This window comes from Bufo gargarizans, chromosome 2 (genome assembly GCF_014858855.1).
Source record: "Bufo gargarizans isolate SCDJY-AF-19 chromosome 2, ASM1485885v1, whole genome shotgun sequence".
Classification (NCBI taxonomy): domain Eukaryota; kingdom Metazoa; phylum Chordata; class Amphibia; order Anura; family Bufonidae; genus Bufo; species Bufo gargarizans.
Window position 1 is genome coordinate 56186350 of NC_058081.1, and position 27487 is coordinate 56213836.

Genomic DNA, 27487 nt, shown 5'->3' on the forward strand with positions numbered 1-27487 from the left:
AGGTAAAGCAGTCAGTAAGGTGACAATATGTTATATAAGTAGTCATGAGATCCTTATTTGTATTTTTACAGGTGCAAATGTGCATAGCTGATTCCTCCTGTGGTATCCATATTGCAGCTTCAACTTTTGCTATCTACGTCACATGGTCAATACTATGAAATATCATGTCTGCACACCAAGATGTTGGGTCTTCTGCATACTGCAGTGGTATTACCACAGCCATCCTGCTGGGACTACAAACACTAGTCCTTTGGGACTACAAATGGCAGGACCTGATGCTATATATTTAGCTAAATAATAGCAAAGACATTTTTGATCTTGAAAGAGTGATTGCAGAAAGATGTTCTGATTCCAATGGAGAAGGGAAACGTTTTTCCGGTATTAAAAAATATATGAAAGGATCAAGACTCTACATGATATCAACAGACTGGTAAGTTTAATATCTGTATTTGGAATACTTGTGTTGTAGAAAATGTTATGACTGGCATGGCTTCATGAGTCTTGTCAAAGTAGTGAGTCAAAATCTTTACAGATGGCTTGTAATGTATGTAGTGTGTTTAGTTATTACTAATTCAATGTCAAGCAGCTGCTTCTAAGGCCAGTAGGACACTGTTACTTATTAGGTGAGGCATGGACTTGTAGGACAGGGACATAATATTACCACTTTACATAACATTGGTTTGGCTTCATCTGGAATACGCAGTTCAGGTCTGGGCACCAGTTCATAGGAAGGATATCCTGGAGCTACAAAAAGTAGCAAGAGTGACTAAACTGATAAGGGACATGGAGGATATTAAAGGAATTAAATGTATTTAGTCCTGCAAAATGACACAGCGTCCACATAAGAGGCACAGGGACTCCATAGAAGTGAGTGAGCTGGAACTACATATAGAAAACAACAACTTTTTTGGGCTTCAAAAAGACTAATAGTAAAATAACTTTTAATGAATGTGTAAATGTCCTGATCGCTACTCAGAATCAAGAGGAAAATGTTTCCTATTTGGGGCAGATTGGTTCATAGGTGAGAAACAAATTTCTAAAGTTTACCCTTACCCTATCCCATCATCCATGTCTCGTATGCCATGTTTGAACTTCATGGACATGAGTCTTTTTCATCTATATTATTGTTGGTTCATATATTATGCCCTGTTAAACACCATTTACATATGGCTACAAGATATGTAAGCAGATGGATCCAGAAAGCATGGTTTATGTAATTGGACAGAAAAAAGGCTTAATATTAAATATTAGGAGGGGTGGTAGCAGAATAGCGAGATTGCGTCGTTTCGCATCAAGGGGGAGCAGTTACTGGAGAAGGCCTGCCTGACAGGAAAGTATTGTGCTGCATCCGGGGAGAATACTTCGCAATGGGAAGTTTGGATTATGACCAGGGGTTTTAGTTAGATTTGGGGGGGCATTAGGGGGTTTGAAAAATACAAAATACGGGAGATATTGGCCATAGTGGATTTTGACTTTGAGAATTAATCGGAAGAACATATCTGGCATTTTTCCACTAGCACTGATTGTACAATTATTAATGATATGTCATGTTACCTACTTTAATTGTCATTGTACATCTTGGATATTCAATTCTCCTGGAATAAAAATTTTGTTAAAAAAAAAATATATTTATATTGAAGTACTCTACTGCTTCCATGGACTTTTACTGATAACATGATATTTGGGCTGGATTACCCATTGATAACAGGTGATTAAATGCCAGAAGCAGGAGACTGAAGACCAGAAAGCCTAAACTATAAGAAAGCAAAGAATGATTTGCAGTTTTATACGGTAAGGAAAAATCTCTGAAATGAGACCTTTGTTTTATCTTACAACAATGATTATGCTTTATGTGGAGGTAAGTTAAAGTATAACTATCATATATTTTGGGGGGGGAGGGGGGAGTATTGGATTGTGGTGATTAATATCTCCTTGGTGGCCCTATTTCAACTTTTCACTGTCTATTCAATTACCCCTTAATTCCACAGTTTTGTTCCCTGTACTGCCTACTTTTACCTGTGCTTAAAATATTGTTGCTAGGCATGGTCCGTCTATGTGTTGAAGGACGGAGGATGCAGAAGCAGGCTGCATGCAAGGTCACATTGCTGATAGCCAGGGACTGTGAGTAAATTATTAAAGCCAGGTCCTCCCCAGCAGCTGATAACAGTGCCTGGGCTATGTGCACTTCTCCCTGTCCCTGCGCTTGGCAGACGCTCCCTCACTCAGCAGAGCTGGACAATGCAGAGTCGAAGCAGCGCAGACCAGGGAAGGGAGATCTGCCGTCTGCTCAGTGTATAAATGAAAGCAACATGTGGTAAGAGGACCCCTTTGTGCTGCAGGAGATTAACCCTTTAGGGGGGGGCTCTGGTTACTGACACTTTTGGGGGGCTATTGTTACTGGCTAGTGAGGACAGGCGGGATTAGCCTCAGGGTGAGGGCAGTGGCGGCCATCTTAACTGAATAGTGAAATTGCAGTTTTATGCAGACTGGTTGCTAAGGGCTGAATCTTATTAAATATGGGGTAAGACAGTCTAATAGTAACTGATTCTGGAATATCATGTTATTAGTAACTACATGTATGAAAATTGAAATTAGGGTCTAAGTGTGACAGTTATCCTTTAATGTAGAGCTAATTTTATATGTGCATAAATTTATGTCAAGGTAAGGCTACTTTCACATATGCGTTAAAAATATCTCTCAGGCTGTTCCGGCAGTCTGGCAGAGTTCATTTTATCCTGCATAGAGGTAAATGTATGTGCAGGTAAGTTTGTGTGGAGATAAGATTATGGGGAGGTAGGTTAAATGTTGATTAAGTGCTTTTATTAGTCTTGTAATTTTTGACAGATAAACAGTAGAGTTAAGTTTATGATGAGGGTAATTTGTGCGCAGGTAAGTTTATGTGGAGGTATATTTATGTGCAGGTAAGTTTGTGTGGACATAAGATTATGAGGAGGTAAGTTAAGAGTTGGTAGTGCTTTTAATAGTATTGTAATTTTTGGCAGATGTAAGTTTATGTGGAGGTAGGTTCATGTATAAGTAAGTTTATGAGGATGTAAGTATATATGGAAACTAAATGTAATGTATATAGCGATAAATGTATGTTCAGGTAAGTTTATATAGCGATAAATGTATGTGTAGGTAAGTTTATATAGAGGTAAATGTATGTTCAGGTAAGTTTATATAGCAGTAAATGTATGTGCAGGTAAGTTTATATAGAGGTAAATGTATGTGCAGGTAAGTTTATATAGCGATAAATGTATGTTCAGGTAAGTTTATATAGCGATAAATGTATGTGTAGGTAAGTTTATATAGAGGTAAATGTATGTTCAGGTAAGTTTATATGGAGGTAAATGTATGTGCAGGTAAGTTTATATAGTGGTAAATGTATGTGCAGGTAAGTTTATATAGAGGTAAATGTATGTGCAGGTAAGTTTATATAGCGATAAATGTATGTACAGGTAAGTTTATATAGCGATAAATGTATGTGTAGGTAAGTTTATATAGAGGTAAATGTATGTTCAGGTAAGTTTATATAGCAGTAAATGTATGTACAGGTAAATTTGTGTGGAGGTAAATGTATGTGCAGGTAAGTTTATATAGAGGTAAATGTATGTGCAGGTAAGTTTATATAGAGGTAAATGTATGTACAGGTAAATTTGTGTGGAGGTAAATGTATGTGCAGGTAAGTTTATATAGAGGTAAATGTATGTGCAGGTAAGTTTATATAGAGGTAAATGTATGTGCAGGTAAGTTTGTGTGGAGGTAAGATTATGTGTCCATAGTGCTTTTATTAGTATTGTAATCTTTTTCAGATTTTATAGTTGCATTATATTACTTATATTCTTTTACCTGGTTGGACCTGTGGAATTCTGTGGGAGAGTACTGTGAGCATGCGCTTTGACTTCTAATGGGACAGTACTGTGAGCATGCTGTATGACGTGCAGAGGTCGCAATCCAGGGAGGGGGAGAAGGGAAGCTGTCCTCATCAATGGTGTAAACCTGTCATATCTGCTGCATAATAATTATGTAGCTTTTTATTCTCATGCTGCCTGTGATTAAAGTGATAAATGATCTCTACAAAATAGAAAGTGTCAGCCTATTATGAGGCTCAGCAAACAATGTGAAAATAAGATTTTTAATACAGTAAAATATACACTTGTGGCAAAAAGTTTAGAGACTGACACAAATCTCAAAGTTTGCTGCTTCAGTGTTTTTCAATCTTTTTATCAGTTGTTTCTATGGTATACTTACTGAAGTACAATTATAAGCAGTTCATACGTTTTTTTAACATTTATTAACAAGTTTATGCAAAGACTCAATATTTCTATTTTTACCCTTTCTCAAGACTTCTGCATTTCTGCATTTTGCTTTGACATGCTATATATCAGCTTTTGGGCCAAATCCTGATGGATGACAACCCATTTATGCCTAATCAATGCTTGGAGTTTATCATAATTTCGGTGTCCATGTATGTGGAGAGTGCGTCCATGTATGTGGAGAGTGCGTCCATGTATGTGGAAAGTGCGTGTATGAGTGTGTCCATGGCTGCAGTATGAAAGGTACAGAGGCTAAAATACTTGTGGATATGTAGAGGTAAATTAGACATGTCTATTACAATTGCAGCGCAGGTTTTAAAGGGGTTGAATTGAATATAAACTCCGTCAGCAACTGTAAATGTTAAAAATAAAGTTGTACTAAAAATGACAGGCAAATGAATAAATACAGTAAATAAAAAGTTACAAAAAAGAAACATAGAAACATAGAATGTGTCGGCAGATAAGAACCATTTTGCCCATCTAGTCTGCCCAATATACTGAATACTTTGGATAGCCCCTGGCCCTATCTTATATGAAGGATGGCCTTATGCCTATCCCATGCATGGATAAACTCCTTCACTGTATTTGCAGCTACCACTTCTGCAGGAAGGCTATTCCATGCACCCACTACTCTCTCAGTAAAATAATACGTCCTGATATTACTTTTAAACCTTTGCCCCTCTAATTTAAAACTATGTCCTTTTGTTGCAGTTTTGCTTCTTTGAAATATTCTCTCCTCTTTTACCTTGTTGATTCCCTTTATGTATTTAGCAGTTTCTATCATATCCCCTCTGTCTCGTCTTTCTTCCAAGCTATACATGTTAAGGTCCTTTAATCTTTCCTGGTAAGTTTTATCCTGCAATCCATGTACTAGTTTAGTAGCTCTTCTCTGAACTCTCTCCAAAGTATCGATATCCTTCTGGAGATATGGTCTCCAGTACTGCGCACAATACTCCAGATGGTCTCACCAGTGCTCTGTAGAGCGGCATGAGCGCCTCCCTCTTTCTACTGCTTATACCTCTCCCTATACACCCAAGCATTCTGCTAGCATTTCCTGCTGCTCTATGACATTGTCTGCCTACCTTTAAGTCTTCTGAAATAATGGCCCCTAAATCCCTTTCCTCAGATACTGAGGTTAGGACTGCATCACTGATTGTATATTCTGCTCTTGGGTTTTTACGCCCCAGGTGCATTATCTTGTACTTATCAACATTAAATTTTAGTTGCCAGATTTTTGACCATTCCTCTAGTTTTCCCAAATCCTTTTCCATTTGGTGTATCCCTCCAGGAACATCAACCCTGTTACAAATCTTTGTGTCATCAGCAAAAAGACACACCTTACCATCGAGGCCTTCTGCAATTTCGCTGATATATACTCATAAAAATTTGCTGTGGGGCCCTGTCAGTTCTAGTTATGCCTCTGCCCATGCCCATGATTAAAGATATATATAGATGACAAATATATATGTAAATATATATATAGATATGTACCGCACGGATGAATAAAGTTTTATTTTTCTATTTGTGGAGTGCTCCCATAGGGCGTTGCACCCGCTTACTGCTATTAACTGTGCTGCCATCTTTTCTTATTTTAGAGATATGTATATAGAGATATACTGAACTATATCTCTATATACAAATATGATATATATGCAAATTTCGGACTCACGATAACATCATTGTGACCTATTGCGTCATTTCTCAGGCGGCGTGATGACATGAATCTGGATGCCGGCGTTCGTAACTACGTCAACAATCCACCTGAGACGTGGGGATGTAAATATAGGGGGGGGGGGGGGGGGGCACTACAGGGCATTTATAACTACATGAGGCATTGCAGGGGGGAGGCATTCTGAATACTGGGGACACTATTGCTGCCTTTATTACTACTTATAGAGGGGCCTTGTTGCTACTGGGGGCACTATTGGGGGTCCTTATTTCCATTGGGATAACCATGGTTGCATAATTACTACTGGAGGCACTGGGGCCATTCTTATTGGGCACAATATGGAGTCTGCTGCTGCTAACAGGGGCACTCTTGGAAGCATTATCACTATTGGGGGTACTGTAAAGGTATTATTATTATGGGCAGTCTGGGAGCATTATTACTATCGGGGGGGGGGGGGCCTGGCTATCTGTATGTATGGCACTATTATTTATGCAGTAAAATATTTGTGGGCATTGGGGAGCACAGTATGCACAGTATTGGAGGGAGGAGGGGGAGGTAGCAGAATAACATTTGTGGGGCACCAGGAGGGGGAGGATGATGGAAAAGTGAGGAACCTAAGATGTCTGTGTGCCAAACTTTGAAGAGACAAGGCAGGTCTGAATGGAGAAGATGATGAAAGAGAACATGTACATCAGAGGAGATGTCTCTGGATGTAAGAGGTATGCAGTGCTATAGTCTATTAGAATTACTTTCGATTGTATCATATTTGAAATTAATGTGGCCTGTCAGCTGGAAGTTTTTTCTATGTGTGGCCAACATATATACACTCACCTAAAGAATTATTAGGAACACCATACTAATACGGCGTTGGACCCCCTTTTGCCTTCAGAACTGCCTTAATTCTACGTGGCATTGATTCAACAAGGTGCTGATAGCATTCTTTAGAAATGTTGGCCCATATTGATAGGATAGCATCTTGCAGTTGATGGAGATTTGAGGGATGCACATCCAGGGCACGAAGCTCCCGTTCCACCACATCCCAAAGATGCTCTATTGGGTTGAGATCTGGTGACTGTGGGGGCCATTTTAGTACAGTGAACTCATTGTCATGTTCAAGAAACCAATTTGAAATGATTCGAGCTTTGTGACATGGTGCATTATCCTGCTGCAAGTAGCCATCAGTGGATGGGTACATGGTGGTCATGAAGGGATGGACATGGTCAGAAACACTGCTCAGGTAGCCCGTGGCATTTAAACGATGGCCAATTGGCACTAAGGGGCCTAAAGTGTGCCCAGAAAACATCCCCCACACCATTACATCACCACCACCAGCCTGCACAGTGGTAACAAGGCATGATGGATACATGTTCTCATTCTGTTTACGCCAAATTCGGACTCTACCATTTGAATGTCTCAACAAAAATCGAGACTCAGACCAGGCAACATTTTTTCCAGTCTTCAACAGTCCAATTTTGGTGAGCTTGTGCAAATTGTAGCCTCTTTTTCCTATTTGTAGTGGAGATGAGTGATACCCGGTGGGGTCTTCTGCTGTTGTAGCCCATCCACCTCAAGGTTGTGCGAGTTGTGGCTTCACAAATGCTTTGCTGCATACCTCGGTTGTAACCAGTGGTTATTTCAGTCAACGTTGCTCTTCTATCAGCTTGAATCAGTCGGCCCATTCTCCTCTGACCTCTAGCATCAACAAGGCATTTTCGCCCACAGGACTGCCGCATATTGGATGTTTTTCCCTTTTCACACCATTCTTTGTAAACCCTAGAAATGGTTGTGCGTGAAAATCCCAGTAACTGAGCAGATTTTGAAATACTCAGACCGGCCCGTCTGGCACCAACAACCATGCCACGCTCAAAATTGCTTAATTCACCTTTCTTTCCCATTCTGACATTCAGTTTGGAGTTCAGGAGATTGTCTTGACCAGGACCACAACCCTACATGCATTGAAGCAACTGCCATGTGATTGGTTTACTAGATAATCGCATTAATGAGAAATAGAACAGGTGTTCCTAATAATTCTTTAGGTGAGTGTATATATATATGTATACGACCGAGTTTGAGATCCCTGTTTTAGATGAAAGATCTTTATTTTCTTTGAAAGAACATTACCAGAAAGTCTTTGTCATAAATTATATGCTTCCTCCGGCAGTCAGTGCGCCAAACTGATATCTACAGCAACTTGGAGCTGGCGTACATTTCATTCATTATTTACACACGTTTCTGGCATAAATAACGATAAATTAGCCAGGTACGATGTCTCCCTGTAAGCCTGGGGAGGGCAGCGGAAAATGCCTGTTTCGACTAAAAAGTTGCAGAACCAGGGCTTCATGACTTTTTAAGCCAAACATAGGTGTATTGGGAGTAATGGATTTCCCCCATAGTGTTTAGCAAGTGTTGTAGGTATTATATGCTGCATTAGAGATTAGGTAAAATAGTTGTAGTTGTAGAGAAATTCTTGTTGCCTTACAGTAGAGATTTATTACATGTCGGACCTAATATATTATGGGGTTGACTAGAATTAGGATTACTAAAATGTTTATTACAGTTTAGGTTGTATAGAAAGTTGTCCCAAGTGGAGACCTCTATAGGACCTAATAAGACGTATAGGCAGGGGTTGATCTGAAATTAGTTGTAAGTGTATTTAATGGGGTTGTCTCACTTCAGCAAATAGCATTTACCACGTAGATAAAGTTAATACAAGGCAATTACTAATGTTTTGTTATTATCCATATCACTACCTTTGCTGGCTGGATTCATTTTTCTACCACATTACACACTTCTCGTTTCCATGGTTACAACCACCCTACAATCCAGCAGTGGTAGTCGTGCTTGCACACTATAGGAAATAGCCCAAGCCTATGCGTACTCCCACAGTACCAGCCACCAGACAGGCCTATTTCTATAGTGTGCATGCACGGCCACCACTGATGGATTGGATGGTGGATGTAACCATTGAAATGTAGTGGCAGTGTATTATGTATGATGTAAAAAGGAATCCAGCCGGCAAAGGAGGCAATATGGACAATCACAATACATTAGTAAGTGCCTTGTATTAACTTTCTCTACATGATAAATGCCACTTGCTGAAGTGTATAAGTTGTGTAATAGTTTGTATTGCATTTTAGTTTTGTGGTTATGTATGGGTGTAATTTCAGTTACTGTATTGGGCTACAACAAATGCGGGGGCTTTATTAAAGATTGGGGTGTGTATTTAGGCATCAATACATAAGAGATAAGCGGCTGATTGTATTGATTCTATTACTTGGGGGTGGAATATTATCATTCAAAAAACAATTATTTGTGTTCAGGGTGGAGGTGTTGTCGTTACTTATCAGTAAGGCTGGGTTCAGATCACGTTTTTGTCCTACATTTAACATATACATTGGGGGAGAAAAAGAAAGCAAAAGAGTAGTACACCATGCCTTTCCATTCTGCAGAGTAAAAAATGTATAGGTTTAGGTCTTTTTTACAGTGGAACTCTATGACGATGTAAACGCAGCCTAAGGCCTTATGCACACGACCGTTGTGTGTTTTGCGGTCCGCAAATTGTGGCTCGCAAAACACGGATGGCGTCCGTGTGCTTTCCGCAATTTGCGGAACGGCGCGGATAGCCATTAATATAACTGTTATAAAAGGTTATATTTTTTTTGCGGACCACGGAACGGAGCAACGGATGCAGAAAGCACATGGAGTGCTGTCCGCATCTTCTGCTGCCCTATTGAACTGTATGGGTTTGCATCTGTGGCTCGGATGCAGACCAAAATAACGGACGTGTGCATAAGGCCTAAGTCTACTTCACATTGGCGTTTTGGCTTTCCGTTTGTGAGATCCGTTCAGGGCTCTCACAAGCGGTCCAAAACGGATCAGTTTTGCCCTAATGCATTCTGAATGGAAAAGGATTCGCTCAGAATGCATCAGTTTGCCTCCGTTCCGTCTCCATTCCGCTTTGGAGGCGTACACCAAAACGCTGCTTGCAGCGTTTTGGTGTCCGTCTGACGAAACTGAGCCCAACTGATCCTTTCTGACACAGTGTAAGTCAATGGGGACGGATCCGTTTTCCATGACACAATGTGGCACAAAAGAAAACTGATCCGTCTTGGCTATGTTAAAGATAATACAAACGGATCCGTTGTGAACGGGTATTATCTGAACGGATCCGTGCCAAACGCGAGTGTGAGGGTAGCCTAATTTACATAGTTCACTGTGTGTATGCTCCTGATAACAGAGAGCTGTACACAAGTTATAATTATTTATCTAATTAGAGATTGTGGGGCTTGTACACGTAAAAGTTGTCTGAAATATCCGATTTTGTTCATAAAGTTGAAAATTATACGTGATTGATTACTCGAAACTGCAGGCTTCTGTCTGCTGAAAATGTAATTCATCAGGTTGGAAAATTTCCACTGTGGTCAGCTGAAAGTACAAGTGTATGGCATGATCGGATGAAGTCATGAGTCCATTTGCCTCAGGAAGTCAGTTTTTCATTTTATTCTGACACCCTGATTGCCCAGTGTAATCTGTAATATGTAAATTGCTAGAATATGATCCCATTGTCTGATAGGTGTGGGTTCTACCTCTAGGACCTGCACCTATCTAGTAAACTGAGCCAGAAAAGTCCCGGTGGACGCACTGCACATGCGTGGCTGCCCTTTATTCATTTCTATGGGGCCGCCAAATAAATGGGAGCGGTGGCCGCACAATCGCGGTGGCCGCACAATCGCGGTGCACTGCCATTCATTTCTATGGGGTTTCCTAAAATAACCAAGCGCACCGCTTGGCTATTTTCAGCGGGCCAATAGAAAGGCTTTGATGGTGTCTGGACTCGGCTCCGCTGGCCACCAGTTTTCCGGCCTCATGTTAGGCTTCGTTTTAGAGATAGGTGCGGGTCCCATAGGTGGGGTCATATCCTGTGGGTCATATCCTGGCCATGTGCCCCCATTGTCTGCGATGGAAATATTCCTTTAAGGAAAAATGGCTGCTTGTATGCACTCAAGCAACAATAATACTGCCTTTATATTTAAGTTTAAGGAGGTACATTTAAAGTCCATATATTATGTACTTTGAAAAGAAGTCCAAACTTGCATAATATGTGATTCTGTATCTTCAGAATATTCTTATTGCTGATGCAAAACTCCGAATCTACTTTATTACCATAAAGGGAAATGATAAAACTCTGACTACCTGTCACCACCACTAGGGGAGCGCTAGTGCTTACTGCACATGATTTATAAATTGAACTCTATAAAAAGGAGGCAGAAAGACTGTAAGCTCCCCCTAGTGGGCGCCACAGGCAACAAGAATTTCTTCCTTTAATGATAAAGATGTGTTTAAAAAAGCAGGTGATGTGGAGCTCAGTATCAAAATAGCAGATCCCTGTATATATATATATCTGTTTCTCTGATGCTGAGCACCAAATCACCTACTTCTTTAAGTCATTTTTTAGAATTAAAGGATAAAATTCCTATAGCCTATAGCAAGAGAGTTATTAACCCTAAAAACAAGGTGTTAGAAGGTGGACATTTACTTAAAGGGAAATATCAGTAATTTCTGGAAAGTTGTAAATAAAATGTATTAGAACAGTAATTTGTTTTAACTTTGTTAAAGGTACAGTATATTTAAAAACAGTATATTTAACAGTGGGGTGCAGTGCAGAATTGCGTTAAAGGGGTTGTCCAGGTTTTGTTTTTGTAATCCAACACCCAGATATCTGGACCTGTAGAGAAATCCACACTCTCCTTATCCACTCTGCTTGATTCTGGCTCCCAGGCGGTCACGGCTGAGCCCTGTCATTGCCTGCAGCAGCGCACTACTATCTGTGCCAGAGGTTCGGTGAAGACAGCTCTGGAGCCACGGAGTATTAACCGTGCAGCGGGAAGCAAGTGAATATGGATTTCCTCACAGGTCCATGTCTGGGGGTTAGATTAAAAAAATAATAATAAAAAAAGAAAAACCTGAGCAACCCCTTTAAGGTGACTATAACGGTAAAGACAATCATCAGCTGTCTGGTGGTAACCATTGACCGGTGGCAGCAATTAAGTGATCACTTTCAGACTGATTGGACTTTCCATCAAAACGAGTTTAAAAACGTAACATTTGTCTTGGTTTTACTGATAAAAAAAAAGTTAAAATGGAAGCATTAATCATCTCTTAGATATCGTTATACACGTGCAGCACTGTGCCTAGCAATATTTGCATCATGAGGAATGATTTTTCACATGCTGGGCAGATCGGGTCTGGATTTAATATATGGAGATGAAAAGTATTATAGGCTAGGGATAGCTGGGCTTGTATTATAGAGCAGGAGGAGCTGTGATTAGTTTATGTTACAAATTATTTGGATGCATACAATGAACAGAGGGTCGTGCATTAGCGATTAGTCATCTAGGTATTTCAGACGAGGGCTGATTTATCAGTGTATTACAGATTAGGGTGAGTAGTGATTAGTTATCGTGTGCATTACAGATTAGGGACTGATGCATTCCTCAGTAGGGAGAGCTGTGATTAGTAAATGGTCTATTACAGGTTAGGAGGGGGTGTATGTTTAGTAAAAGGTGAATTACATATCAGGGAATATCTCTGACTTACTTGAGACTGCTGGGGGAGGTTCAGAAAGTTGCTGTCTCGTGATCCAATTGTGACAAACCTGTTGGACCCGGCGGGGGAAGGCGCTGAGAATGCTACACAACAACACAATACAGCAACACAATGACACAGCGACACAATGGAATGATACACAACAATGGAGCAGCACAATAAAACAGCATAGCGACAAAATAAGCCAGACAGTAGCGACAAAATCATGCAATGCAGTAACGCAACACAGCCACAAAACAATGTGTGGAGACAGATGGTAATGCAGTTACACACAATGTAACACACAAGGACGGATACATTGTTACACATGCGCACACAATCGGAACACATGGGGAAAAAGAGAGAGAGAAAGAGATAAGCAATCAGACACAAAACTTATACATCACAACTCCCCCTACACAAACACACACATCTAAATGCACACCTAACACGCGTGTATACAATTACTAGTGCTTGTGTGTCCCCGGCTACGCAGGATAATTAGGGTGTATCCATAAGACATTTCCTAAGACGTCTCCGCTACAACATCAACTACAATCATTTTCTATCCTCTGGTAACATTAGCACCATCTTATTTTTATGCTTACTCATAAGTGGCCCTATAGTCATTCCTAATTTTAACATGGTTGAGCGCCTCCTCCACCAGAACCCAACCCTTTATAATGCTGTTTAGCAAATTATGTCCAACACCTGATTGTATCAAAAATATAGCACTAGGGTACAATTACTGAAAGCACATCAACCCCCTCTGCACTATATGACGGTGGGAAGCAAATTATCTCCAATGTCTCTGTTACCTTTCATTTAGACCATTATTGTGGGCTGTGTCAAGAGAGGCACACTTATGTTTAATGCACCCCCTACCATCATTGACAAATCTATCACCAACAGCCTGTGCAGTTCTTAAACCGCAAGACACAAACATTTCTAAAGTGCTCTTTAAGGCACAAGTCCCACCTATCGACAGCCAATTTATGTGGTAATTTACTCCTTATGGGGCTTGGATAACTAATAAGGGAGGGTACATATATAACTATATGTTTAGAGTCACCTATACCAGCAACAAAATTCTGGGCAGTCACTTCATTGCCAGGTTTCCCAATCAGTGAAGGAAATCTGTCATAAAACCAGACTATACATAATATAAAAGTCTGCATGATTGTAATAATGATGCCATAGTTTTTCTTTTAAAATTGCAAACCATGGTCAAATGTTTAAATGACGAGAGTGTTTGGCTTTGGAGTGTTTTATCACTTATCCTGTACTGATCCTGAGTTACATCCTGTATTATACTCCAGAGCTGCTCTCACTATTCTGCTGGTGGAGTCATTGTGTACATATATTTCTTATCCTGTACCTATCCTGAGTTACATCCTGTATTATACTCCAGAGCTGCACTCACTATTCTGGTGAAATCACCGTGTGCATGCATTACATTACTTATCCTGTACTGATCCTGAGTTACATTTTGTATTATACTTCAGAGCTACACTCACTATTCTGCTGGTGGAGTCACTGTGTACATATATTACATTACTTATCCTGTACAGATCCTGTGTTACATCCTGTATTATACTCCAGAGCTGTATTCACTATTCTGCTGGTGAAATCACTGTGTGCATTCATTACATTAGTTCTGTATTGATCCTGAGTTATATCCTTTATTACACTCCAGAGCTACACTCACTATTCTGCTGGTTGAGTCACAGTGAACATACATGACACTACATATCCTGTACTGATCCTGTATTATACTCCAGAGCTGCACTCACTATTTTGCTTGTGAAGTAACTGTGGACATACATTAATTACCCTGTATTGATCCTGAGTTACATCCTGTATTATACCCCAGAGCTGCACTCACTATTCTGCTGGTGCAGTCACTGTTTACATATATTTCTTATCCTGTACCGATCCCGAGTTACATCCTGTAATATATTTCAGAGCTGCACTCACTATTCTCCTGGTGAAGTCACTGTGTACATACATTACATTACTTATCCTGTATTGATCCTGAGTTACATCCTGTATTACACTTCAGAGCTGCATTCACAGTTTTGCAGTCTACAGATCTGAAATCTGCCAGTATTCCCTGCTAGTCAATTTTCTGGTTTGGGGTTTCAGATTCTGGGGAGTCATACCCAGTACAGGTACTGTATAGTAATCTGATGTAGTTAAAGGGTTTCTGTCACGAGAAATAACGTTATGTAGCTGACTGATATTAGTGATGGGCTAATGTCAGCACTACATAACAGTGTGCTTTATAACTCCCTGCCTGCCGCCGTTCTCCTAAAATAATGACTTTTAAAAGATGCTAATGAGCCTCTAGGTGCTATGAGGGCGTTGCGTCAGCACCTAGAGGCTCGGTCTACGCACCCTTTGGCACGCCCAGGTCCAGTTGATTGACATTCGAGTTCTCCTCATCGTCCCGTAAATCCCGCGCCTGCGCTGTCCTGTTTAGTATTCGGCATAGGCGCAGTGAGTGAAGGATGGGCTCCTACAGCCGGCTTCCTCACTGCATGGGATTTACAGGACGATGAGGAGAACTCGAAAGTCAATCAACTGCACCTGGGTGTGCCAAAGGGTGTGTAGACTGAGCCTCTAGGTGCTGACGCAACGCCCACACTGTTATGTACTGCGGACATTAGCCCATCGCTAATGTCAGTCAGCTACATAACGTAATTTCTGATGACAGAAACCCTTCAAAACTAGCTACTACTACTTTGTTGTTTGCCATCGACTGTTTCTAATAACCAGCAGAATTCTGAATGTAGCTCTGGACTATACGAGCTATAAGCCAGGATGAGTGTTAGATAAGTAATTTATTGACATAGGTGCTCATTTTTTCCATTTAGATTATATGTATATAATATATACTATCATCTATATGGTCTTCCTTGCTTTATGTTATATAGAAATCCTACAGTAGTTACTTACAAATATAGCAGAAGGAGTCTGTATTTTTAAAAGATCAACCACTGGTATCGGCATAGACGGCTTCAATGCAATACCTGGTCAGACTTCAATATGGTGACCTAGTTGTTCAGAATTAGTGAAAATGAAAAGTACTCTTTATGTCACTTTTCTAAGGCCTGGTCTAAAAAGCAGCCCATGGCTGTGAAGTACTGTCTTTTCAGTCATTTAGATTACTGTTCCCTTTTCTATTTAGAAGCAATCACTAAATGGCCATCCATGAGGAAGGAAATAAAGCAGTTTTCACACACGTAGACTGTCAGCTCTTCTGGGGTGGCAGCAGAGTGTATTTTCTTTTTAGCATCCTAAATCCACAGTTTGAAATTTTATTTTTATATTCAGGGTTAATTATCTTCTGTTATATATTGTATATTTGATTTGTTTTAGTTTCCTATTTTTTCACATTCATTTACATGAAGGTTTTACGTTTAGGGTATTCTTATAAAGTACAAGAGGTCTGAAGCCAAATTTGCTGGCAATCTAATGACACTGTGGGGACCTGGCCAAAGGGGTTTGCCGCTTCTATATAATGAAAAGTTCTGTAACATACTACATCTTACTTTATATGTCCACAAAGGATGTAAAATGTAGTGAAAACGTTGTGACAAAATCCAACATTAATGGCCTATCTTAAAGGCTATGAACACCGTTGGGGGCAATTTTTTTTATTAGTGCATTGTACTCATTATAAGCTAAAAATCATTTTTTAACTGTACAGAGCTGAGATACCTTACTAGCAGAATCAGAATTGTCTGTCTGCTCCGGCAGACAGCTAGCTGACAGACTCCTTATCTCAGCCGTCTCACAATATAAACACTTATTATAGCTCAGTTCTTATCTTACTGATAATAATGTGGCTTAAATGTTTATGACCTTTTAGTAATTTAGAGATAGAGCTTATTAGATGATGGACAGAAAGTCAAAGTAGGATTCACACAACTACCGTGTTTCCCCGAAAATATGCCCTACCCCGATAATAAGCCCTAGCACTATTTTGCAGGGTTTTTGGAGTAGGCTTAAAATATAAGCCCTACTCCAAAAATAAGCCCTAGATACAGTCGTATTTTATTTATATAAAGGGATGGTGGGGGAAATGTGCGGGCTGCAGCAGCTCAGGAGCGCTCACTAATGGCTCATGAGCTGCCATGAAACTGGGCAGGCGGGCAGCGCAGGCTTCAGTGAATTAGCCTTCACTAAATGCCAAATTATCCCGGCAGCCCGCGCTTCCCTTCACTTTCACGTTAGGCGGGCTGGCAGCTTCTTTGTATGCCATGTACTGCCGCCAGCCATGAAGGAGGCAGCAGGAGGATCTCCTTCTCCTCTCTGCTGCCTGGAGGAGCTCCCTACATCTCTCCTGTGTCGTGTCTGCTCTCCCTGGTACCGCAGACTGCTGCCTAGGTCCCTTGGGTAAGGACAGCTCAGGGGGCAATATACGGTACCAGAATGAAAAATGTGTGGCAAATATGACTATAACCCCCCTCATCCATAACAATGCACCCATGTACTGCAGTATATGGGTGCATTCCTATGGATGAGGGGGTTTATAGTCATATTTAATATAAACACCGTCCAGGGACTGTTCTGTAATTGGCGTGTGTCTATATAAAATATGTTCATGGAGCCAAAATAAGCCCTACCCCAATAGTAAGCCCTAACCCTTTTTTCGGAGAAAAAAAATAATATAAGATCCTGTCTTATTTTTGGAGAAACACGGTATAAAAACAGTTAACCCTTTGTGACAGAACAGCTCAATATTTTTTTTCTAATAAAGACCAACTGAAAAAATGATTTCAACCCCAAATGGGTAAAATGCAATCATGAAAAAAAAATTGCCCCTGAAGTTGTACATAGCCTTTATCAGTTGTAAAATCCTAGACAAACCGTTTAAGATTAAAATAATTGTATTTAAGTGTGACCATTTGCGATAAGGGCTGGGGAATAAGCAAGCTTATGCAGGAAATTCTATTAAATAATTTAAATAAACTGTGGGAATCCTAATTTCATTTAAAGGAGACCTAATAGCTAAAAGGTTTAAATGCATGCATTAAACATGTGAAAAACATAAGTTACAGGTCCAGAGCTTTTGGCTGCACTAAGGAGACTAGGTTCACACCATACTGGATCACGTTTAGCGTGACCAATGTGTGTACCTGTATCTTGACTGCTGCATATGTCTGCTATTGACTCCCATTAATTGAAAATAATTTTTATTTTTGCATAGTTGTACTAAAAAACTGCAGTCGACTGCGCTTTTGAATAAACGGTATAATGGCAAAGGTTGTGTCCAAGGGGACGTATGTCTGGCTAAAAATAATCTGTGAGAGTGTTAGATGTATACTTCAGGAATAGAGATGAGTTAATTAATTTGTAAGACTTGTACACCTGTGAGAAGGTGTCCTTGAAGCTGAAGAGCACAGAGTCTCTGCATCCGCTGGATTCAGGTGTAGAGCTCTTGATGAGACAAAGCAATTTATATGAGTCAATTTGCTCTTCTGGAATCAGGAAACTTTCCAAGTGTAGCATACTATGAACTGAGACTAATTCCATTCACACGTCCGTTTTTTCTTTCCTGATCTGTTCCGTTTTTTGCGGAACAGATCAGGACCAGTTCTGGACCCATTCATTTTCAATGGGTCCTGGAAAAAATCGGACAGCACAATGTGTGCTGTCCGTTTCCATTGTTCCGTTCCGCATGTCCGTTTAAATATAAAACATGTCCTATTCTTTTCCGCAAAATTCGGATCCTGGTACAATACAAAGTCAATGGATCCGCAAAAAACGGAAGACATTCGGATGTCATTCCATATGTCATCCGTTTTATGCGGAATCCGTTCCTGGAAACATAACACATTTTTTATTTTATTTTTTCATTTTTTTTTTCAAAGAAATCCAAACAACTTTATTTGCTTATTGAAATTTATACATGTTTCCGTTTTTTGCGGATCCCCAAAAAACGGATGACATACGGAAACATTTTCAGGAACAACGGATCCGCAAAAAACGGACCGAAAATCGGGATATAGGAAAATACTGACGTGTGAATGTAGCCTAAAGGATTCAGGTTACATCTCACTGCTTTGCCGGCTGTATTTACGAGATAGGTGCGGGTCCCACCTCTGAGACCGGCACCTATCAGACAATGGGGGAATATCCTAACGACATGCCCCTATTGTCTGAGATGGGAATACCCCTTTAAGTATCGTTCTACCATGGACACCTTGTGAGAATTCATATCACCAACCACATTAGTTAGACATAATGTGTACTTGTACCACTTTAACTCCTTAATGACCAGACCTGAAAAGGCCATAAAGGGTATTCCCATCTTGATATTTATGGCATATTGCCATGTCTGATAAGTGTGGATCCCATCTTTGGGACTTATCCTGTCTCAAGAATGGGGCCCCACCATTGTTTTCTGCATACATATGCTGCATGCTCTCCATTCGCTTCAGGGCTTTTTTTTTAATTTGAGATAGGAGTGGGTCCCACACCTATCAGACATCCTATAAATATGCCATAAATGTCCAGATGGGAATACCCCTTTAATGATCACACTGGTTTTCTTTGCAATTCAGCTCAGATGGTGCCTTTACAACTCATTTTTATTTGTTAGCCTTACAAACTTTTGCATCTATTTTAGGCTACTTTCACACTTGCGGCAGTGTGATCCGGCAGACAGTTCCGTCGTCAGAACTGCCCGCGGATCCGCCGATCTGCATGTGACTGAAAGCATTTGTGAGACACATCCGGATGCATTGCAAGAACGGATCCGTCTCTCCGCTTGTCATGCGGACAGACAGATCTGTCTTGTATCTATTTTAAAAGTTTTGCCGGTCTGCGCATGCGCAGACCAGAAGGACGGATCCGGCATTCCGGTATTTTGAATGCTAGATCCGGCACTAATACATTCCTATGGTAAAAAATGCCGGATCTGGCATTCCGGCAAGTCTTCAGTTTTTTTTCGTTGGAGATAAAACCATAGCGTGCTACGGTTTTATCTTTTGCCTGATCAGTCAAAATGACTGAACTGAAGACATCCTGATGCATCCTCAACGGATTGCTCTCCATTCAGAATGCAGGGGGATATGCCTCATGAGTTCTTTTCCGGTATTGTGCCCCTGTGAGGGAACTCTATGGCGGAAAAGAAAAGCGCTAGTGTGAAAATATCCTTATAAGACACATAGGGCACTGAATTAATGTGTTTGTTTCTTTTTCAGTTTTTAGATACATATGTGAAAGATAAAAAATATATATAATTTTAAACTATAGCTCTTCATTCTTTAAATATCCAAACTGACATTAAAAAAATATTAAAATTGGTTTCCTATTGTGTGTGTCATTCTAATATAAAATACGGTATGTATATTTTTGCACGAACATCGAGATTATGGCAACGTTTTGTATGTGCATTTATTTTAATTTTATTTTTCTTATAGTTGTCTGTAAAGATTCTCATTTATCTAGGGCATGGTATGAATTATTGTGTATTTTTTTTAAAGATGTTTCACTAGTCACCCGACTGGCTTTTTTAATTAGAATGACTTCTACGAGAATTCTCCCACATTAAATACTGGTGACTTTTGCTTCAGTCATGGGGGTAAGGTGTTAACTGCATTTCCATGACTGAAGCTTTAGGTGTGGTTAATCTGCCTTTAGAGAGGTGTTAGAGCCACATTGTAAGTGGCATACAATAGATGTCGCACCCCTCCATCTCTTTTCAAGCTTGGTTTCTTCAGCTTAAAGGGATTCTGCCAGCATGATTTTTCATATTAAGCTGTCTACAGGTTCACTGAGGACTCCTTGAGTATGTGAGAAATATACCTGTGTCTCACATACGAATGCTGTGGTTTGCCCTAAAAAAACTAATTTATTTATGCTAACCTGTGAAAAGAGCCCAAGAGGCTGTCCTAGCAGTTAATGGAGCCCAGCTGCACCTATTCTGTCTGAGTCTCGCACCGCCCCTCATCCTGAGGTCCCCTCCCAGCTCCTCTGATGTCAAGCAGACACTGCACTGTAATCTCACGCAGGCGCAACAAGATGTCACTTGAGCTCCTGCACGGTCTGCGTCCCTTTTGCCGGCTTTAGCTTAATTTAACCTAATGAAGCTGAAGATGGCAGAGAAATTGCAGATCGTGCGGTCGCTCAAGTGACATCTCGCTGCACCTGCGCAACTTAACATGAAAATCGTGCTTTAACATAACTAGCTTCTTTCACACCAGTCCTTCTCTGTGTTTGAGATGCAGACCTTAAAGGCATTCTGTCACAAAGTTTTGGCCTATAGAGCTGCGGACATGCACGGCTAGATCGCCGCTAGCATGTCCGCAATATATGTGTCCTATAGGGCTGTGTGCTTTTAATGTCTTTAAAAAATTATTTTAAAGATATGTAAATTTGTGTTATAGGTGTCCAAGGGGCTGTACTAACCTTCGTGGAGCCCAGCCACGCCCGCCTGTGAAGGAGCCCAGCACCGCCTATGTCCTCCGAATAGATTGCTGTAATCTCGCGATGCGCAGTGCCGGCATAGTGTTCCTCCCCTGTGCTGGCATCAGCCACAGGGAAGGACATAGGCGGTGCTGGGCTCCTTCACAGGCAGGCGTGGCTGGGCTCCACGAAGGTTCGTACAGACCCTTGGACACATACAGCACTAATTTACATATCTATAAAATCCTTTTTTAAAGACATTAAAAGCACACAGCCCTATAGGACAGATATATTGCGGACATGCTAGCGGCGATCTAGCCGTGCATGTCCGCAGCTCTATAGGCCAAAACTTCTGGCTGTTCTATGATTGACCATACGCTGGTGTAGCTGCTTTTTTGTATGTATAATTCCTGGCACTCCTCCACTGCACGCACATTATTGGTCTATTGCTCTTTTTGTGTTTTGGTGTAGGGTCTTTAAATACCTCAAAAGGCATTGAAACACCTCAAAGAGGCCCTTAGAATTTGCAGGTATCCAGAATGGGCTTTCATTAAAAATGAGAAAAGAATTAAGACATAATGTCAAGATTGCCATTGAAGGTGCGAAGCAGGGCAGATGGCAGAACTTGTTTCTTTGGTACATAGCTGGGGTAGCTGAAGAATTTTTAATAAACATTGCTTTAAACCTGGCAACATACTGAGGCAGCAACTGGTTCACTCAAAAGACCCTACACCAAAAGAGCAATATTGTGTATGCAGTACGGTCTAGCATATAGCCCAGCACAGAAGAGCCAACTCCTGCAGTCAGGACTACATTTATCTACATTTTAAGGACAAAGCACACTCCTTTGATGACAGCTGGGTCTGCAATTTAGACGCAGAGGAGAACTGGTGCAAAAGAGGTGAAAAAAAAGCTATTTATGTTGACGCTGTGAACTCCGTCAGTCTGTTCTGGTGGAGGAACAGACTGCCGGAGTTCACCATATCCATCATAGACGGATACCACCGTGCATCACTGGATCACCATTCACTGTAATGGGATTCAGCAGTAACCTGGCCGCTTTCCAGCATATATGCTGACTATCCACCAGACCAAAAATGTTGTTTGTAGCATTTTTTGTCTCGGTTTTAGGTCATCAATATCTGATCGTGGGGGTCTGAGATGCTGTTGGACCCCCTCTGCCGATCAGCTGTTTGAGAAGGCACCGGCGCTCACCAAGCACAGCGCCTTACATTGTATAGCAGATGTGCTTGGTAACATGTTGAGCCCGATAGGGGTGACGGACCCCAACCGATCAAATATTGATGATCTACCTCTAGGATAGGCCATCATTTTCAAAATCTCGGAAAACCCCTCTAACCACGCCTTTATAGTTTCAGTAATGTAATTGCAATAAACACCTTAAAGACCACCATAACTGGAGCACGTGTCACCAGTATTCAATGCTGGAGAATTCTCATATGAGTCATAGTAATTGAGAAAGCCAGTCAGATGACTAGCAAAATATTTTCATGAAAAGAAGTCCAGTTGCTCTGTGCTCTTACTATTTCATTTTGTCATATCTTTTTAATATATTTTGGCACATAGTATGTCCCCACAAGATCATTAAAAGACCTCTTACACTTTGTATTTTGTTGGCTTCTTCTTTGTTTGCATTTAAAGGAGCCCCAGCTACAGGGGGAAACTGCCCCCTTGTGAGGGCATTTTGCACAGACATAGCTGATCTGGGTCTGCTAAGACCCCTGCAGCTCTGCTCTGCCTTAGATTTCAGCCATCTTCGGGTCCAATAGGTGATATACCTAGGAGGGGAGGGCAGAAATGGTAATAATCCACTTCTCCTTGAGGTCCCTGACTGTATCTGACAGCTGAAGGACCCGACCTGCTCCTTCTAGATTGCTGAAGCTTTAATCCTACACTAGAGTAAAACCTAGCACTAAGTATCATATATGTACAGCACTTTGTCGCTATATACCTGGATTTTGGGAATAGAGCTGAGGACATGGGCTGCTAGATCGCCGCTAGCACATCCGCAATACCCAGTCCCCATAGCTCTGTAATTTTTATTGTGTCAAAAATACTATTTGATAGATATGCAAATTAACCTTGGATGAGTCCTGTCCCTGAGATGAGCCCAGCACTGCCCCGCATCCTCAGAATCTCCTCCTTGCTCTCCGACGTCACAAAGCTAGAGCGCCGTAATCTCGCAATGTGCGAGCTAGTACATGCGCAGTGTCGGCATAGTGTTCCTTCCCTGTGCTGACATCAGCTTCAGGGAACGAACTGCGCATGCGCTAGTTCGCGCATCGCGAGTTTACGGAGCTCTAGCTTTGTGACATCGGGGAGCAAGGAGAAGATTCGGAGGATGCGGGCGGTGCTGGGGCTCCTTCACGCTGGACTCACCTCAGGGTCAGGACGCATCTAAGGATAATTTGCATATCTATCAAATCGTATTTTTGACACAATAAAAGCACACAGAGCTATGGGGACTGGATATTGCGGATGCACTAGCGGGGATCTAGAAGCCCATGTCCTCAGCTCTATACCCAAAATCCAGGTGACAGATTCCCTTTAATACAAAAGTTGGCACAGACTGTGAAATTTAAACTGAAATTGTCATGAGAATCTCACAGTATTGCAGCCTCAAGTTTGGACCAATTGCTTTGAGAGATCAAATCTCAACATACAAATATTTAAAAAAAATGATTTTCACATTTTAATGTATGCAATATTTCTCCATTTCCATTGGTAGGTCTTCCTTATTAATTGTAGTGTTTTTTTAATTTTTTATTAAGCAATGCTTTTTTACAGAGCTATTATATGTAAGCATGCTCCTGTTTCTTCCTATCTTGTAATACTGCATTACCTTACATAAACACAAGCTATCTACATGCGATTATTTCCATATTTAGTTGTGGGGACTTTTGGTAAATGTAACGTGCAGTTTTTAAAAATTCATTTTGCGAAAGTGATGCTGTATATCAGTTTAAGGGTCCATTCACACGTCCGTTGTTTCTTTCCTGATCTGTTCCGTTTTTTGTGGAACAGATCTGGACCAGATCTGGACCCATTCATTTTCAATGGGCCCTGAAAAAAATCTGATATTTTTTTTCCAGGACCCATTAAAAATGAATGGGTCCAGATCTGTTCCGCAAAAAATGGAACAGATCAGGAAAGAAACAACAGACGTGTGAATGGACCCTAAGGGTACTTTCACACTTGCGTTTTTCTTTTCCGGCCTAGAGTTCCGTCCTAGGGGCTCTATCCCGGAAAAGAACTGATCAGGCATATCCCCATGCATTCTGAATGGAGAGTAATCCGTTGAGGATGCATCAGGATGTCTTCAGTTCAGTCATTTTGACTGATCAGGCAAAAGATAAAACCGCAGCATGCTAAGGTTTTATCTCCGGCCAAAAAAACTGAAGACATGCCTTTTTTTCCATAGGAATGTATTAGTGCCGGATCTGGCATTCAGAATACCGTAATGACGGATCCTTCCTTCCGGTCTGTGCATGCCCAGACCGAAAAAAAGATGAAAAAAATAAATGCTGGATCCCTTTTGCCGGATGACACCGGAAAGATGGATCCGGCAATTCAATACATTTTTCTGACTGATCAGGCATTTTTCAGACTGATCAGTATTCTGATCAGTTTTACAAATGCCATCAATTGGCGTACGTTTTGCCGGCAGGAAGTTCCGGCGATGGAACTGCTTGCCGGATCACTCTGCCGCAAGTGTGAAAGTAGCCTAACATAGGCTTTGGTTTACTTTAAAGAGGTTGTCCGCTTTTTTTATACTGATGACCTTTCCTCAGGATAGGATCAGCTGTTTGAATAGAAAGCAGCGCTTGTACGAGCACCGCCTTCTCTTCATTGTTTACCTGCTCGCCGTCGCAACTGCAGTGCTGAGCAGGTGTGATTACAACTTCGCCGACCCATTCACTTCAATGGGACGGCTCAGATGCGACAACGAGCAGAGCTGATCGGTGGGGTGCCAGGAGTCGCCCCCTGCCGATCTAATATTGATTACCTATACTGAGGATAGGTCATCAATATAAATCAAGCGGACAACCCCTTCAAGCTCTGTATACATCACAGCACTTTCCATCAGAAGTTGCATTTTTGGCCTTTAACCCCTGATGGAACTCTTCGACAGACCCAAAGTTTTTTTATCTTGCCCTGGCGTGGGGGCATTTTTTTCTGTGGCAACTAAATGAGAGTTGAGATACAAGTGCTGTATACACTGGCATACATAAACAATTTTGGTTGCAGAGTTGGCCATAGGGCATAAAAACATGCTTTTCATGGCTCCACCTATCATTTCCAAAATGCTGAATTGCTAAAGTTTTTTTAGTAATGTGATGAAAGTGGGTTATGCCAATGCATTCTGTTTGAAGAGGGCAATGCTGTACTATGTAGTGAAGGGCGCTTGGTTCCTTTTATCCCACCATGTAATAACCTACCTTGTAGTATGAAACATGATTTTTTCATACTCTATACATCTTTCCCTGCTCAGCTGTATATATTTTCTAATTCTTTCCATTCATTTCTTTATTGTACTCTTTAAATTCCCGATCTCCCTCCCAATATCAAAAGAATTGCAGAGCGGGAGATAAGGTGTTTTTTTTTTTTTGTGTGTGTGTGTGGGCATTTTGGGGTGATTAATTTCACTTACAGGGTGATGCTGGTGCTGACAGTCCTCCTTCTGGGACAATGTTGTTGCTGGTGACAGGTTTTGTGTCTGGCAGGGAAAGGGGGACAGGCCTGGCCACAGGTGCAGGGGGTGGCAGCAAAAAGGAACCCGACATTTTCCCCTGGGCCCCGCTGCTGGGCTGCGGACAACATAAATAACAAAACGAGAGTAAACGGAGCTCATGCTGGCCCCTCGCCCGCACAGTCCCTACTCTATCCTATGCCCAAAAACTGCGGGAAGCCGTGGGAACAAAAATGAAAAAACGTGAAATAAAAGTAATTTATATAGAAAATATCTATTTTTCTGAGGAAATCTAGCAATATCTACAAACAACTCCCATAAAAGCAAGATGTAAACACATTTTTCTTTCCTCTATGAAACCATTTACCATATCCGTAAACAATACTAGAAAAGTAAATTAAACTTCTTTACAAATGCATATATAGAAAAATAAATGGAGAATGCATGATCGACAACATGAAGCAAGTGGTAAAAAATAAAATGAAACTATGAGAAAACAGCGCCACAGGTTTATCATATAGGTGATGTATGTACAGAAGAGCTGACAATCTACAGGTTTGCAATATTTTGTTATTAAGGAGCGAATATAGACATAAATGTGTGGTAAATGCCTTGCACAGCACCCCAAGCCCTATGAACTGTATACAACACAAAATATAAGAAGTTCCCATGCAAGTCATATATACAATGATAAGAAGAGAGAAGAACCATTAATAAAATGTAAAAAGTATAATGATATATGTATATTATTGTTTTATATGTGCTTTACATTACAGAACACAAACCTCTTTTTAAATTGTAATGTGGAATGATATTATGTCTGGGGTTTAGCTTTACATTATGTGAACACTCGCCCCAAACGTATCCCACTGTCTACCTATAAACTACATAGATCTGCTATTAGTTCCCATTAAAGGTAATGTTTGTGCAGTTGAGACAAAGTTATACCAAATTCGGTATACTTCAAAGCGCCACATAAAGTTGAATTGGCGTGTTGCATGAATACGACAAACGTCGGGTGAACGTAGACATGAATTCATTATTGCACATCTCTCATTCTGATTTGGCCACTGCACCAAATATATGGGAATAACCTTGTACACATGAATATTGTCTGGCTTTCAATTTTTTTTTTTTTATAAAACAATGCCAGAATAGCTGCATGCATTTTAATTAGGCTAACTGCATTTTTTGTGACAGTTTTTTGGGCATTCCTTGCAAACAATTGTTTGCCCACTAGTATTTTCATCATAGTATTTTTCTCTTATAGAGGAGGTGATGTGAAAATTCCTGGAGAAATGGCAAGAACTCCAGTATAAAGATAAAAAAAGCCACCTAATATTCATAAAGTGACAGGAGCTAAAAACACTTATGTGTCCTGCATTAATTATATTTCTCATAGACCTTCAGCTAACATCTGAAGCTGGTGTTTTTACTGCAAAAAAAAAAAAAAAAACTGGTGAAAAAAGCGCCACTAAAAACACAAAAGTGTAGAAAAGCGACTCCAAACACCTATGTGTGATAGTACACTTATAAAGCTCCTATATTCAAATAGTATATCATAATGTGTGATAGGGTAATGATAGGAATGTAAGACAGCGCTAACAATAGGGTAAAAATTGCTTTCTGATATTAATACGTTTGTCTGGATTGTTATTAGTGATGGTTCGTTGTGGTATCCAAATGATGCACAATTTGTACCGATTTACAAGGCAGTGAACCAGCAGCCAGGAATGAAAAGCTTTCGCACTACTACTATTTATATACCACAGTCTAGAAAAAAGTGAC

At 40.7% G+C, this 27487-nt stretch overlaps 1 protein-coding gene across 5 annotated transcripts in view; it reads right to left on the reverse strand.

The window, feature by feature from the left end:
• The window catches only part of NFIX (nuclear factor I X), a 161512-nt gene that overhangs the window by 6641 nt on the left and 127384 nt on the right, over positions 1-27487 (reverse strand). For 3 of the 5 annotated variants that reach the window (XM_044278973.1, XM_044278974.1, XM_044278975.1), the window contains 2 exons: positions 25661-25817; positions 12583-12674 (listed from right to left, as the gene is read on the reverse strand). The exons of 1 other annotated variant lie outside the window; for it this stretch is intronic. In XM_044278973.1, the coding sequence (XP_044134908.1) occupies positions 12583-12674; positions 25661-25817 (249 nt within the window). The remainder of the gene's footprint in view (positions 1-12582; positions 12675-25660; positions 25818-27487) is intronic. One more of the 5 variants, XM_044278976.1, reaches the window with a different exon arrangement.